This window comes from Cheilinus undulatus, linkage group 13 (assembly GCF_018320785.1).
Source record: "Cheilinus undulatus linkage group 13, ASM1832078v1, whole genome shotgun sequence".
NCBI lineage: Eukaryota > Metazoa > Chordata > Actinopteri > Labriformes > Labridae > Cheilinus > Cheilinus undulatus.
The window spans coordinates 20,764,020-20,780,296 of record NC_054877.1 but is presented as its reverse complement, the minus strand read 5'-3'; the positions used below and the strand labels follow the sequence as shown (position 1 = coordinate 20,780,296).

At 38.3% G+C, this 16,277-nt stretch overlaps 2 protein-coding genes across 5 annotated transcripts in view; one reads left to right on the top strand and one right to left on the bottom strand.

Annotated features, from left to right (window-relative positions):
* The window catches only part of LOC121520525 (laminin subunit alpha-3-like), a 98,718-nt gene extending 97,352 nt beyond the window's left edge, over nucleotides 1-1,366 (bottom strand). For all 3 annotated transcript variants that reach the window (XM_041804013.1, XM_041804014.1, XM_041804015.1), the window contains exons 1-2: nucleotides 902-1,366; nucleotides 271-423 (exon numbers count right to left, since the gene is read on the bottom strand). In XM_041804013.1, coding sequence (XP_041659947.1) covers nucleotides 271-423; nucleotides 902-1,150 — 402 coding nt within the window. In that variant the 5' untranslated portion in view covers nucleotides 1,151-1,366. The remainder of the gene's footprint in view (nucleotides 1-270; nucleotides 424-901) is intronic.
* A 1,265-nt stretch (nucleotides 1,367-2,631) lies between these two features.
* vps4b (vacuolar protein sorting 4 homolog B) lies at nucleotides 2,632-16,277 on the top strand. Of its 2 annotated transcripts, XM_041803863.1 has the most exons (13): nucleotides 2,632-3,011; nucleotides 5,348-5,459; nucleotides 5,701-5,801; nucleotides 10,720-10,831; nucleotides 11,128-11,278; nucleotides 11,409-11,467; nucleotides 11,630-11,749; nucleotides 11,895-12,051; nucleotides 12,163-12,311; nucleotides 14,067-14,148; nucleotides 14,232-14,451; nucleotides 14,551-14,691; nucleotides 14,774-16,277. In XM_041803863.1, exons 1-13 carry the CDS (start codon nucleotides 2,991-2,993, stop codon nucleotides 14,873-14,875), a joined length of 1,527 nt encoding a protein of 508 aa, XP_041659797.1. In that variant the 5' UTR covers nucleotides 2,632-2,990; the 3' UTR covers nucleotides 14,876-16,277. The 2 variants fall into 2 exon arrangements, with proteins under 2 accessions (XP_041659797.1, XP_041659798.1); XM_041803864.1 differs by lacking the exons at nucleotides 2,632-3,011; nucleotides 5,348-5,459; nucleotides 5,701-5,801 and adding an exon at nucleotides 9,620-9,840.

Here is a 16,277-nt window from a genome sequence, read left to right as displayed (position 1 = left end):
ATCTGTCAAACAACTTCCCTATAAGCACCTAGCTTAAAGAAACCGCAGCAAAAAAGGTCAAAACAAGGCAGAATCAGATGTAAAATATCACAATGTTTAATCTCACAGCAGTGAAGGTGCCAACAAAACAATAGCCAACACTTTCCTTCACTCCCCTTTGCAACATCCAGGTGCTACATTTTCCTGTCACCACACAGCAATCATTATTCACAGTGCAGGCAGCAGCAGGTAAACAGCTGTTCACAGCACAGTAAAGTATGATAATCTTACCTGTCCAAGGTCCAGGGTTACATTCACCTCGTTGTAAACCAGCCCTCTGGAGAGAGGAGGGCTCTGCCACCACCGCTCTGTCCCATCGATGGCGTTGGTCACCGGGTGGGCTTTGTTAGGGTCAGCCACATTGCAGTAGTCACAGAACTGACCCTGAATGTTGTCAGATTGTTTAGATTCAGAGACATACACACCCAAATAATTACAGCAGAACAACTACATGCAGGTTTAGAATGAAAGGAAAAGACAGGCACTGGCAGATATCTAACCCAACTAAAAAGTATTGCACCCACAGGACAAACTTAAGTTTTTGTATGTGCATGTCAAATTGCTGTTCTTACAGTAATACGGGGCCTTTCAGAGAAACTCCTGAGGGGACTAGTGCACTTTGAAAAGGCCATTTCCTGAACAAAACTCAAGTACAATGGAGTAAAATAGTTTCTGGCAGCTTCAACTTTGCAGGCAGAGCTTTTACAACGAAACAACGTGAGTCATACGGGAACATATCTACAAAATACGTAGGCATTAGTAATAAAGTTTAAACAAAGTGTAAAAGTGTGATCATGCATTCCCAACTCCATTGTAATTCATCTTCATTTGTGTGGCATAAGTGAAAACAAGATTTTCATACCTGTATATTCTGAGTAAGAACTCCGGTAGTAGGTCCTCCGACCAGCTTACAGTACAAATCATATCTCGGTGCCCCAGCCTCATCCTGACCGCAGGTTGCTGTGGCAGAGATACTCGCCCCTTCAGCGAGGTTGAAATACGGAGGACTCAAACTATAGCCTGTTTCTTGTCCATCTGTTTCCCTGAAAAGTGTTACTGAAAAAGCAAAAAATAAAGCGAGGAGATGAGCTCCCGTCATCCCTCTTGCCATGATCCACAGTAAAGATCCCAGTAGATGCTGAGAGCAACCCGCAGCGTGCAGGTCTTGTCATCTATAGTTCTCCATAAAATACGCCTAATAGGCTGCGCGAGGCTCTCTCAATGAGATAGCACGTTGGTTACAGTCAGTGAAAAAGATATGAGCTGGTATTCCTCTGTTGGCGGTAAGCTCTCTTTCCGCCGCATGTTTCCAAACTAACACCAACTCCTTCTTCCTCCTGAGCAGACTGAGCGCCACTCTGCAGCTATCAGGTGTCAGGCTGTCGACGGTCGGAGCTCGATGCTAATCCACCGAGGGGGGCCAAAGGTCTCCTATCACAGTTTACACTGCGTCACCCAGCTGCACGCCTAATTTATTTTCTTTAAACACTTCGTAAATCTCTGACATTCAAACACAAGAAAAAAATATACACGTTTAGTGTGCAAATGATAACATTTACAAAACAAAACTTTCATATTATTTAAAATGTAGTCATAAAGAATCTTAAAATTATATCTTTTACAGGCTTGAAATTCAAAAAGCGCAGCTTCTTGCCTATTTTCCCTACTATTTAAGCTATAGCCTTATAAATTTAGCTGTAGGCTAAATGCAAGTGCAATGGCTGGTTAAGAACTGCGAACACAAAATTGAACGATAATGACTTGATAATTAGTAAAGCCTCTAACTGTAAAACCTTAATTGTCATCCTTTTTTTAAAGTGCTTTCCTTTTTTTTTTTTTACCTCATTAAGCATGGTCCCTCGAGCTCCAAATCAAAAGCCAAAGTGGTAGTGATGGGTCGTTCATGAACGAGCAGGTTCAAAGAGCAGACTCTTTTATGTGACCGAGAAGAGCCGGATCCCGTTTGAGAGCCGTTTTATATCATTGTAACAATTTTTGGTTTTATTTTTATGTAAGTTGTTTTTGTGATATCTGATTGATTAGCAGGAATAATCTTTTCTACAAACTTCCACAGGCATATCTCACAGTAGGGATAAGCTTGATGGTACAACATTAATTATACTGGGTGTTTCATACATTCCAGCTAGTGAGCAGATTTAATTTGACCCACAAGGGGTTTGGGGGGGGGCAGTAAAGTATATTTAATAAAATAATAGCATGGTATTTTCATCAATTCAAAAAACTAAGAACAACTGGACTAAAATACAGGCACAAATAACCATATGTGATGACATTGCTAAATCTGGCTGGTTAAATGAGCATAACTTGCACCTGAAAAAAGAACTGTTTGGGAGCCGAAAGAGTCAGTTCTTCTTCCTGAGCCGAACCAAATGATGCGGATCACTTAAAGGACACTAAATTCCCATCACTACAAGGCGGTATCTTACAGACAGACTGCACTTTTGCAATTAGCTTATGGCGCCATCTAGTGGAGAGACCAGACATTACAACAAGGTGGAATTTGGTTCTCATCAAAAGTCGCGGATTTTACATGTCACGTTGCAGTCGGTAATCAGAGCTACCATATTATATTACACATGCAACAGATAGTGTCTTACTTGTTCTACGTTTCGTGTTACTGTTACGTCAACGAGAGTCCTTACCTTAGTCATTTTAGCCTACGTCAGTCTGTTATGGTTATTAAAACATGGCTCAGCAACTTCCATTGTCTCTGTAACTTGTGCGACAACAATTAGACGCCGTGACTCACTTGCAGGAGGGTTTCGGCATTGTTGCCATTCCTCGGACTGAACAGGCTTCTTTTTCTGGGACGCTCGTGTCAGAGCAGAGGGAGTGATAAGCAAACAGGAACTTGTTTTACAGTGACATACATGAGACAGGCGGGCAACACGGTGTGACTGCTTTGTGTGTTGATTCTCACAGGACTCTGAATGGAGCCTACTAATTTACAGGTAGGGTAGCCTTTTTTTAAAACTGAAAGCTTCTAGTTTGTCTGCGGAGTGCCGCTTTAACTTAACTCAAACGTATCGTGTAGCCTTGAGCTATCGGCTGTTTGATGTCTGACAGCTTTCATTTTGGCAAGTGCTTCATTAGGATTCAATGTAAGACCTTCTTGATGTATTTTTGTGCGTTCTCAGTATTACTTCTGCTGTTGTAAAAGTCTTAGCAATCCTTAGATTGAGAGCAGGAGTTACTGGTCATTATTTCCATTTGCTCATTTTCTTCCATCACTGAACATAAATAGTGTTTCACAGCAACTCCACAGATTCAGTGGTAGTCTGTGAAAACTTGTCTACTTTATTAAGTGGTTTAAAATAAGATGCCATCATTTTTAGATCAAGCTTATAACGCTGATCAGAGTTTCTCTTTGTTTTTATTCAGGGAAATGTTGTATAGGCTACAGATATATTCTAGGCCTACAGTGGACTTAGACTACATTTAACAGTTCCAACACCTTACAAGCGCTGACAATTTATTTCCAAAATAAAAGGATTAATGTGTGTACAAAGGGGTGAACACAGTGGGGGCTTCAGCCATGTTGACCATCACCTTGGTAATGGTAAAAAAAAGATAGATGCTGGACAGATGACAGTAACAAAGGCAGAGGACCATTTATGAAAAAAAGAAATAACCTGATAATCTTTTTTATTATGTCCTTCACAGATCCCTCCTAATAGAATTTTTTAAATATAGTCCATGCAAAAGCATTGCAGAAACTTTTAAATTATTCAGTCATGGATATTGGTTTTGTTGTGCCACCCCAAGATTTTCAGTGGCCCCATCTGGCCACCCCAAATTTCTGTGGTTTCTGGGGGTATATTGTGATAACAATATTAAATGTGATGAATAAGAAAATATTAAAGAGTCGCCAGCATGATGCTCCTGAGAAGCATCCCCACTGCATGATGCTGCCACCACCGTGCTTCACAGTGGTGAAGCACGGTGGTGGCAGCATCATCGTGCTTCACAGTGGTGAGGGTGTGTCTGTTGTGATGTGCAGTGTTTGGTGTCAGTCAAACATAGCGTCTTGTCTGATGGGCAAAAAGCACCATTTTGATCGCATCAGACCAAAGAACTTTCTTCTACTTGATCATGGAGTCTTAGGCCATTGCATGTTTTATGGTCCTGTGACAAAGTACAAGAATTTTGGGACAGAATACATAACAATTTTAGTGATATTACAAGGATTCAAATCCCTTTCTGTCCCAGACTATTTGTTTTAGTTGATGACTCAGTTTTAAATGGATATGAAAAACATGTTAAAAGTTGGATTCAAACAAGTGTCCTGATAGGCAGACAGATTCTGGTCAGAGGGTGGAAGATGGAGGTTGTGCCCTCATTCCAAGAATGGACTGCTGAAACGGCCCGAGTGGCAGCATTTGAAAGGATGTCCTGTAAACAGTTTGGAAGGTTATATTTGAAATTTGTGGGGGTTTATGATGATGGTCATATTCCATGAGATGTCTGTATTTATTTATTTATTTCTAGTTTAGTTTTTTTAGTTATTATTAGCTTTTATTTAATAATCATTTTTTAATTTATACATTTCTTATCTACCTGTTGTTTTTTTTTAATACTACTGTACAGAAGAAGACAACTATCAAGGGAACATTTTACTTTTCTTTCATTTTTTCTTTAAGACTATTTTATTATGATCATTATTGTTCTAACATTACTGTTCCTGTTTTATTGGAGTATGGTCTGAATCTTCTGTTTTTATTTTGATAATTTAACACATCCATGTTTAAGATGGAAAGTTATCGAGGCTTACAACCAAGACTGATTGTATCCATAGTGATGACCAGGGGTGGGCACTGGGGAAGGATTCTGTCTGTATGTATTCAATGTTAAATGAAAACCAATAAAAATTTTTAATCCAAAAAAAAAAGATCATGGAGTCTCCCACATGCCTTTTGGCAAACTCTGTTTTCTTTATCAGTGGCTGTCTCTTTGCCTTTCTCCCATAAAGCTTAGACTGGTGAAGAACAGGGGCAACAGTTGCATGTAGAGTCTCTCCCAGCTCAGCTGCTGAAGCTTGCAACTCTTTCAGAGTAGTCAAAAGTGTCTTGGTGGCCTCTTAATGAGCTACAAGTAAAAGATCTAAGAGGGTAAATACTTTTTATAGGCACTGAAAGTCTGTATTTTTGTGTTGGCTGCAATTTATGTCTGTAAGTGTCTGAAGTAATGTAATCTCGCTAAGTTTGAGGATCCTGTATTTTGGGAGTTTTTGTACAAACATGATTTCCAAAGGTATCTGACCTATTGATTAATTTTTCTGTCTTTTTAGAAAGCTATTGCAGTGGCACAGAAGGCTTCACAGGAAGATGAGGCTGGGAACTATGAAGAGGCCATCCTCTCCTACCAGCATGCTGTCAAATATTTCCTCCATATTATAAAACGTACGTCACCATGGCTAGAGGAAAATGCTCCCAAGATTCACTCTTAAACATTATGGAAAATAAATTGGGCCTTTCCTGTCATCCTAACAGTCTGTATTGATTAGTAGTAACTAATATGTTTTTATCTGTGTATGTGACAGCCTAAACTTGTGCACTCATAACTTGCTACAATAGTTTATAAAAGGTCTTGACAATAATTATGTTGCAGAATGATGTTAATGAGTGCTCTTCATCTCAACAGGTGAACCACAGGGTAAAGATGGCAACCAGAAGCTCAGAGATAAATGCAAACAATACCTGGACAGAGTGGAGGAACTACAAGAGTACCTAGACAAGAAAGAGGTTGCAATAAGAATGAAATATATATGATTTTTCCACAAATAATTATAATTAGTTTTTGTCCTATTAAAAAAGGTTCCAGATGGAGTTGATAAGCTGAACCGGACATTTTAAAAGTCATTCAAGATATTTTTAAATTGAAGAGCTAATTCCAGTGTGTCATAGCTAATGCTTCATTTCAAAATGAGGATAATAACAGTGCATCTATAATCTGGTATTATGTTTTTAATTTAACACTTTTAGAGGCTCAACAAATTTAATTTGGGTGTATGACCCATAGGTTTTCTATTAAGAAATACGTCACAACCAGAAGGCAAATGTAAGAAAAGCCGTTCGTCAATCTCAAATTAGCTGTCCAAAGCACCACACACAGTTTTTCATTTTATGATGATAATAACTTTAATTGAATTGCACTTTTAAAAACAAGGGTTTTCAAAGAACATTGACATGTGAAAAAGCAAACAGAGGAATAAAGTAACAGAACCCAACAAAAGACAATGATAGCAGAATAATGACACAAACAACATCAGTACAGGTAGAGACTGAGAGGACCAAAACTAAGAAGATGTGGAAAATTAGAAGAGAAACAAAGATAAATACAATGAAAAAGAAAGATAAAATCAGTAAAAGGCAATACAATTTCACAAGAGAAGTCAGTAAATTGGTCAAATATAAAGGGAAAAATCCAAATAAAATAGGTCTATAAACATAAAGTCAGTAAAATTAATAAATATAATAGCAAAGGTATTGAGAAGTAAAACAGTAAAAGAGATACAAAAATTGGGAGAGGATGGCAATAACAATTAAAACATAGCCAATAGGACATGAAATAAATTGAGATTAACAAGGAACAAACGCAAGTAAAATATTAAGAGGAGTTGAAGTATGCCTAGATTCAGGAAGATAGAAGATAAAAACAAAATAAGAAGACATCACATAAAAGCAAGTCTGTAAAAAATGAGTTTGGAAAGTGATTTTAAAGATGCTACTGATTCTGCATGATGTATATCCTCAGATAGGTCATTCCAAAGTCAAGGGGCCCTGATGGAAAATGCTTGATAACCTTGGGTTTTAAGTCTTCACTGTGGAGCAAAAGGAGGCCCCAACTCAAGGATTTAAGGCTGCGGGCTGGCTCACAGGGGGTTAATAATTCAGATATTAGCTTGAAGCCAGACCCATACATGCATTAAAAGTAATTAGTAAAATCTTAAAATCAGTTTTAAATTAACTGAGAGCCAATGTAGGGAAGCTAAATTGAGGTGATGTGGTGTCTGTTAACACCAATGAGAAGCCTAATATAATATAATATTTATATTATATAATATTAAGATAATATAATATTTTATTATATTATTTAATATTATAAAATACAGAATAAGATAATATAATGTTATGTAATGTAATGTAATGTAATATAATGAATGAGGCTTGAGGTTTGATATTCAAAACACAGTGACCAAGGTTGCTGTTGTGGACTGAATAATATAATTTCAGATTTTGAATTATTTAGTTGCAGAAAGTTTTGTGCGATCCAACAGTTAAAGTGATCTAAAACAGTTATTCTGTCAGGTCAAGCCTCAGAAAATGAGCAGTAGAGACCAAAACTCTGGACATTTTCAACAACTTAAATTAATTTCACAAAGAATATCAAAGCTTATATCATTTATGGAACAAAAAATTACTGAATTAAAGAATGAAACATGCTTGAGGTTATAGAAACCTTAAATTAACATGAATGAATACATTGTATTTACCTCTGTTCTCCATGATGGTTGTTTTCTTGATATTTTGAGCAATTAACACATTAAATGACAAAATCAGTTTTGTTTCCCCCCAGAAAAGGCGTGATATGAGTCTAGATATTGCAAAAAAAAAAAAAAAAAAATTCAATGGAAAATCAGAGTAAAATAAAATGTATCGATGAACACACATGGAAAAAGTTGTTAGTACGCTTCCATTAAAACCCACAGTGGTTACTGAAATAACTTGAAATGACAAAAGTAATAATAAATAAAAATGTAGTGAAAATCAACTAATGTGAAACCAGGCATTGCCTTTGAATTGTGGTTCATTGGAATCATTGAAAAAAAACTAATTAAACTGACCTGGACAAAATTGATGGTACCCCTCAAAAAGATGAAAAATAATTTTACCACAGGAACATTTTAAACCAAGGTGTGTCCTGTAATTAGTAGCACAGGTGTCTTTAAACTAGTAATCAGTCAGTCTGAAGGGGGAAAAGTTGTAATGTGCTGTTTGGTATCATGGTGTGTACCACACTGAATATGGATCACTAAAAGCTAAGGAGAGAGTTGTCCCAGAACATCAGAAAGACAATTATAGACAAGCATCTTAAAGGTAAAAGCTGAAAGACCATACCCAAGCAGGTTGATGTTTCTGTGTTTACAGCTGCACATATTATTCAGAAGTTTAAGGTCCGCAGGACTGTAGCCAACCTCCCTGGCCATGGCGAGAGGAAAATTGATAACAAATTCAAGAAAGAGATAATACGAATGTTGACCAAAGAGCCCAGAACAACTTCAAAAGAAATTAGAGGTTAACTCAAGTTCCAAGGTATATCAGTGTCAGAACCCACCATCCGTCCCTGTTTGAGTCAGACTGAATGGAGAATGATTGAGGAAGACTCCACTGTTGACTGAAAATCATAAAGAGTAAGACTGGAATTTTTCCAAAATGTATATTGACAAGCTACAAAGCTTCTGGGGGAATGTCCTTTGGACAGATGAGATAAAACTGGAGCTTTTTGTCAAGTCACATCAGCCCTATGTTCACGGACACAAAAATACAGCATACAAAGAAAAGAACACTATACCTACTGTGAAAAATGGAGGAGGCTCTATTACGTTCTGGGGCTGCTCTGCTGCATCTGGCACATGGTGTCTTGAATTTGTGCAAGGTACAATGAAATCTCAAGACTGTAAAGGCATTCTGGAGCGAAATGTGCTGCCCAGTGTCGGAAAGCTTGCTCTCAGTCACAGGTCAGGTCATGGGTCCTCCAACAGGATAATGATCCAAAACACACATCCTGAGAATGGCTGAGAACAAAGCATTGGGTTATTCTGAAGTGGCCTTCTATGAGCCCTGATTTAAATCCAATTTAATATCTGTGGAAAAAGCAGAAACATGCAGTCTAGAAAAGGCACGCTTCAAACCTGAGACAGCTAGAGCAGTTTGCTCATAAGGAGTGGACTAAAGTATCTGTCGATAAGTGCAGAAGTTTCATTGAGAGTTACAGAAATCCCTTGATTGTAATGATTGCCTCAAAAGGTTGTGAAAGACATGTTAAGTTAAGGGTACTATCAGTTTTGTCTGGACCAGTTTCATTAGTTTTTTTAATGATTCTGATGAACCACAATTCAAGATCAATGTCTGATTTTCATTAGTTAATTTTCAATAAATGTTTACGTATAGTAGGCTGCTTCTATCAGTTTCAAGTTAATTCAGTGACCATTGTGGGTTTTTCTTTTTTTTAACAGAAGGGTACGAACAATTTTGTCTTGGTGTGTACATCCAATAAGACCATAGTACATCAGGAACTGACCAGCTGAGAACCGCTGATCTAAACAGTCCTTGACAGTAGCAGGTCCTCTGCTCTCAGAGTGAATTTAACATATTATCGATCGAATTACAGAGTAGTCTAATTTATTTTTTGTCGTAGTGTTAGATATACAATCTTTAAAAATTAAAAAGTCGGCCCTTTGCTTTATCGATTGACTGTTAATAAAACCTCATCTGCGAGTCTATGCCCTGAGCTGTATCTTGCATACGTCTTGACGTCACCGCATTCCGTACACGCAAGTATCGACTTTTCAATGCGGAAGTTCCTTCCTCGGTCGTATTCGGAGCGATCCAAGAAACGAAAACAAGCCTTGTAAAACATCGATGGTCTCGCAGAAAGTCTAATTTTAAGATTTAATTCTGAAACAGTTTGTTTAAAAGTTGTTTGCCCGCGGCGCTGTTGTTTCCTTTTCGATTGTTGGACGACTGATCGGGCCTTATGGCTACCAACAATAATTTACAGGTAAGTTGAGGACCAACCCTAAAGCTGGCTGAAACGAGTACAGAAGTTGACAGTTGTTGACGTCTCTGAACAGAATTTAAAGGGAATTCTCAAAAAGTTATCAGTCAACACTTTAACTTACTTTTTCTGGATTCTTCTCGACTTAAATGCTTTTACGGTGTTACAGTGTCACTTCTAACATTAGCTGCTAATTAGCATTGTCAGCTAACGCAGCTAACTTCAGCATTGATCGGCCGTGTGTTTGTGTCTGCTAAAAGTCTACCAGAAGTGTCATGGTGTACTACAGATTATGTAACATAATGGTTGGTACCTTCCATCGTACATGTAGATTACATGCTGTGAAATTCGTCAATCACTGTGTTGTATGAGCACGTAATGACGAACAAGGCAGCTGATGGGATTAATGTCGCTAACGCGCTATCTGGTGTGATCTGGCTTTAAAACAAACCACTTCAAAAAGAAAGAGAAGTTTTAATTGTGACGTTCGGTACTCAGTGCGTTACAACCACGACTTATGTTAAAGTTAACTACGTTTATTACAGCTTTACTTGCCAAAAGGAAGTGAAAGAAAGTACATGTGAAGTCAGGTTTAGGCCCCTGTCATGTGAAATGTCACCCCCACATAGAGCAAATACACCATTAAATATGATGTAACACTGTGTGGATTACAGTAGATATAGTTTAAAGAGAGCTTGCCTCAAATGTACATCCCAGATTTCTTACCTCTGTTAATTTTTTTGTTTTCATTTGCTTTTTATTTTTGAGAAGCTGCAATCATTCATCCGGACACTGCCATCACCCTGTTTGGTGTTTGTTTTCTCTTTCTGCCACCCACACGTGCAAGTATGACCAACACCATTCTATGTGTCTGTCTTTCAGAAAGCAATTGATCTTGCCAGCAAGGCAGCTCAGGAGGATAAAGCTCAGAACTACGAGGAAGCTCTGCATTTGTACCAATCTGCAGTTCAATACTTTCTCCATGTGGTCAAATGTAAGGCGTAATGCACAACACTGACACTACTGTCTGATTATCACATCTGTTTGCCCCAGAAGGAATCACAACCTGATAATAATCCTTATTGACATACTTGTTGCAGGCTTGACTAGAAGTGACTTTATATCTCTGAAAACATTTTGTAAGCTGTGCTGTTTATAGTCATTACAGTGATGATAGCAAGAATAATGTTGCAAACTGTTTGGTAAACATCAAATTAGATTGTGTCCCTTTTGGCAATAAATACTCAAGTTTGAAATTAAGTTTTACATTTTTGTGCTTTTTCCTGACAGATGAAGCCCAGGGTGAGAAAGCAAAACAGAGCATTCGGGCAAAATGCATCGAATATTTGGAAAGAGCAGAGAAGTTGAAGGAGTATCTAAAGAAGAAAGAGAAAGGTCCTCCCGCTAAGCCTGTCAAAGAGTCACAGTCTGATGACAAAGGGTGTGTTTGAGGGTGGGGCAGTGGGGTTAAATCTGTGCATGTGATGCCATTCAGTCCTGGATTAAAACCGCTGATTTTTTCTGACTGTGAGGACAAAATCAATCATTGTTTTGAATTTTTTGATATCCAGGAATGAAAGTGATGAAGGAGATGATCCAGAGAAAAAGAAGTTCCAAAACCAACTCTCAGGTTTGTGATGTTGCTTTTAGCTATCACATCCTCAATAGACATTTTATTGTTTAAATCTAAGCTTGTAATACTATTTGCTGACTTCTTGTGAGTTGTAAAAATCAAACTTGTTATACAGACGTTATTTAGTCTCCTCAGTAAAATCAGATCAATCTTTTTAAGGTGCAATTGTCATGGAGAAACCAAACATCAAGTGGAGTGATGTCGCTGGTTTAGAGGGAGCCAAAGAGGCTCTCAAAGAAGCTGTTATTCTTCCAATCAAATTCCCCCACCTTTTCACAGGTACTTAATTTTGTTTCCATTTTTTTCCTAAAATGCTTAACATGTAAACATCCTTCATGCATGGGACAGATATGTAAGGAGGCAGTTGGTTGATTTCCAATATCATTTGAAACCAAGACCTCTTACCTTCTTGTTTGGCTGGCAGGGAAGAGAACACCATGGAGGGGGATCTTGCTATTTGGACCTCCAGGTACAGGAAAATCTTATCTGGCCAAAGCTGTCGCCACAGAGGCAAACAACTCCACCTTCTTCTCCATCTCCTCATCTGACCTTGTCTCCAAATGGCTGGGAGAAAGTGAGAAGTAAGTTATATTAACAGCTCAACAAAGACAGGTTCAACATAAAATAAGATATTCTGCAGCCAGGAGCATGTTACTATGAAATATCTCTGACACTTTCTTGTTGCCGCGCAGGTTGGTGAAGAACCTTTTTAGCCTCGCAAGGGAGCACAAGCCCTCTATCATCTTCATTGATGAGATCGACTCCCTCTGTGGCTCCAGAAGTGAGAATGAGAGTGAGGCTGCTCGACGTATCAAGACAGAGTTCCTGGTTCAGATGCAAGGTAAGTTATTGATTACTGAATGTTATAGTGAATTAAAATAAATGTATTTACTTAGGATTTTATTTGAAACTGTCCTAAGCTTTAAATTGTTTCACAATAACCATTTTCTACATCGCCAGTGAAGGATGGAACTATTTTTCCCCCTTTTATGCCTCTTCTACAAGCCAGTGAAGCATAATGTTACTGTAAAAATGATCCTCCACTGACCTGGAGTTAGTGACAGATGAGGAACAGCAGCAAAAAAGTAACTAGCACATCAGAGCCTGCAGGATGGAGTGACTCTACATGTGTATGTATATGAGGCTCAAACTCTTTGTTTACACATGGTGCTTCTTGTGCTTCTGTATCACCATAACGCAGTGAAAATTGCTGACTGGGTCATTAGCATTAAATATTGTGGGTTTAAGTTAAAAGTCCTGCTAAATACTGATGAAAAGCCAATCTGAGGTTTCAAGTAGTATTTGGTCTGCTTTAAAATGCAAGTTTCATGCACTCCTATATGGAAATGTATTATATTCCCTTCCTACATCCTAATATCTTTTTGAAAATGTTGTAAACAAAGCAGAGGACATCAAGTAAAAAAGGTAGAATTCACTTTTATTAGCATATCAAGTAACAGCTACTGACACTGGATTGGCAGGGCTTCTTAGTTGCTCTGAATATCTGTAATTTGAATAGAAAACCTTTAGAATATTTCTTTTCGTAGTCATGTGATTTACAACAGAGGTAGGCAGAGGGCAGACTTTTCATCTATTTCTCCCTGTTCACTGATCAGTAACTGATAAGTTAACCATTTAAATACCACATAAACACTGAGTCACGTGGGACCTTGTTTCTGCTCAGATGAGAATCAAACTTTACAGCGTGCTGAGGCTGGTCACACCTATAAACAGAAGTTGGACTTTTTCCAAGGACTGAGTCCTTCAAACAGAGACTTTCCAAAGATGCACATATATATCCTCCGCAGGAATTACCCACAATCCAATGTGCACTGTTTCCCTCCTCTTCAAAAAATAAATAAATAGATCATTATCGGGAGGAAGCTGGGTTATGATTATATGATGATGTGACAGCATATAAGTTGGCGCATTTTGATTTCTGCCACCCCAATGTGTATGTGCGTGACTGTTCCAATGACATAATCACGCACACTCACTAGCCTGTTCCAAATGTGCATTCAAGAGTTGCCAGGGAGGATTCTGGTCTCGCCTCCGAGGGACCTGACTCAGGAGGATCCTTCCTACAGTGAAGGGATCTTGGACTTTGAGAAACAGCTGACTTTACAGTACCAATTTAAGGCATATCTACCTCCCTGTAATATTTTGCCTTGGCTTTGGATAATACGGAGTTGTAATGGGGTGCATCATGGTGTGTAAGTATATGTTAGGCTTGGGTGTATGTAGAGCTATTGGAGCTGTTGTCTCCCATGCTCCTGCAGTGTTGTAGCACTATGTGAATTATCAAATGAGGATAACAAGACTATGCTGTTGTGGAATCGGAACAAATTGCCTTGGATATAGTTATAATGGAGTTTCACTAGGTACTGTAAAGGAAATGCAGTGTGAAAACACCTGTAGGCAATAGCAGCAGCCTTAAAAGTTATGGGAAAATAGTCAAGTCCATCAACTAAAACCATGTAACATAAGGTCACTTGTGTATAGTAAACCCAAGATGCCATCATGTGCCAGGAATTGCAGTTGTCTTGATGTAAAGTATTTAGTTGTCTATTTAGTGTTTTTATTATTTGTTTTGCAGGTGTTGGGGTAGACAATGATGGAATTCTAGTTCTTGGGGCAACAAACATCCCATGGACCCTTGACTCAGCCATCAGGAGAAGGTAACTCTTACTACTTGGTAACATTTCTCTAATATATATCGTCACTCATTTTTCCTCACAATACACTATTTATAATCTGCAAGATTCGAGAAGAGGATCTACATCCCGCTGCCTGAAGAGCATGCTCGCAGCTTCATGTTCAAGCTCCACCTAGGCTCGACCCCCAACAGTCTCACAGAATCTGACTTTGTCAGTCTGGGAAAGAGGACAGACGGGTACTCAGGAGCTGATATCAGTATCGTTGTCAGAGATGCTTTGATGCAGCCTGTGCGAAAGGTCCAGTCAGCAACCCACTTCAAACGGGTAGGTTTTTTTTTTTTTTTTACAAGAACTGTTTCTGTCCAGTTCAAGTCCAGTGTGAAAAATGTGTGTATTTTTTTTTCGTAATGTAAATTTAAAAAGGTACGAGGTCCATCAAGGGGTGACCCCAACATTATTGTAGATGACCTTTTGACTCCCTGCTCACCTGGAGATCCCAACGCAATGGAAATGACATGGATGGAGGTCCCTGGGGAAAAGTTAATGGAGCCTGTTGTATGCACGGTAAGGATGTAAAAATAAGGAGTGGTTCCACAAATGTATGGACAATCCTTGCCTTTCTCATCATTTTTTTCCTTCTATACAGTCTGACATGATGAGGTCTCTGGGCAACACAAAGCCAACGGTCAATGAACAAGATCTCGAGAAACTGAAAAAATTCACAGACGACTTTGGACAGGAGGGTTAGGTGGGATCGCTGAGCCAAACCAAACCAAAGCAAAGGAATTCTGATTGTCTCTCTTTTTTTTTTCTCTCTCTCTGTCTTATTGTAATCATTCACCAGGCCTGATGGTTTATCAAACATAGGCAAGATTACTGCTCTGTTTTGCCAATTTGATAACCACACACGAGGTTGAGGACCTGTTTTATTAGATATTTACCATTGTCCAAAGACTGAAAGACTTTCCATCAGCAGCTGACCTTTAAAATATCACTATGATAGAGGGAATTAAGTTTGACGTATGCACTAAAGACCAAAGGTTTGGATGAGTAGAATACCCAAGGGACGTACAGAAACTTATGGCAGAAACACACAACATTCAATGCAAGTCAGATATTGGAATTGAGATAATTTAAGATGAGGATTAGCTGTTGTGTCTTTCTCTTCCAGCCAGAATAAGTCTTGCTCGGCAAGTAACATATCACTTAGAAATTATAGAAACAAGCATTTTATAATGTATACTGTTCTTTGTGGAATGTTAAAATTGGGCTGGAGAGGAGTGAAGCTGACTTCATAGGATCAGCAGGCATGAAATGTCATTAATGTCTTGATGTGGAAGACATTCAAATTCTCAGGATGAGAGCTGCATCACAGGACCTGTGTAAATTAGGGTTCTTCACTCAGTTTCTTTCTAAATGACCATTGTATTTGTGGACTCAGTCGTTAGAATTAAAAATTGTCTTCAAGGGTTGATCACCAATGGTGCCAGACCAACATAACTTTACAAGGACCCAATAGCTTTGAATACCATTCTTTCTTAGCTCACAGTTTTCTTCTGCAATCTACTTTTCATATACTTTTTGTTACTATCCCAAGGCTTTGCTGATTAATACTTAATATACAAACTGCAAAAAACTAAGCCTTATATAAAGATAAAGTCACATTGCAAAGTTTATGAAAACAAAACTGAGGTGTTGAAGTGGGAATACTGTTGGCTCATGTAAAGGGATCATCTTCTTGTATACTTCTACTACATAGGAATGCATCTCCAAGCATGAGCTATATATGTAGCCATAAGTGGCAGTGTGCATCATGTGCCTTCTAGAAAAGCTTGCAAGATTCTTTTTATGTGCTTATTTCTAAATCGATTATACTGCATATGTAACCAGTGCTTTGTCACTACACCTAAGTCATGTATAATACTTGCACATTTCATGTAAGCTCTCAAAGAGACTGTATACAGCTGTACTCTTCTATTCATAAGGTGTGAAAACTGTCCAAGTTTTGTTGGGGAAGATTTTTTTTCTTTTCTGTAAATGTCTTTACATATACACAACAGCATTTTATTTTGTGTAAAAGGTCGCCCAGTCATACGATTCTGTTTTCCATTTCTGTAATGTAAATAAAAGTTGTAGCTACATAATAAAAA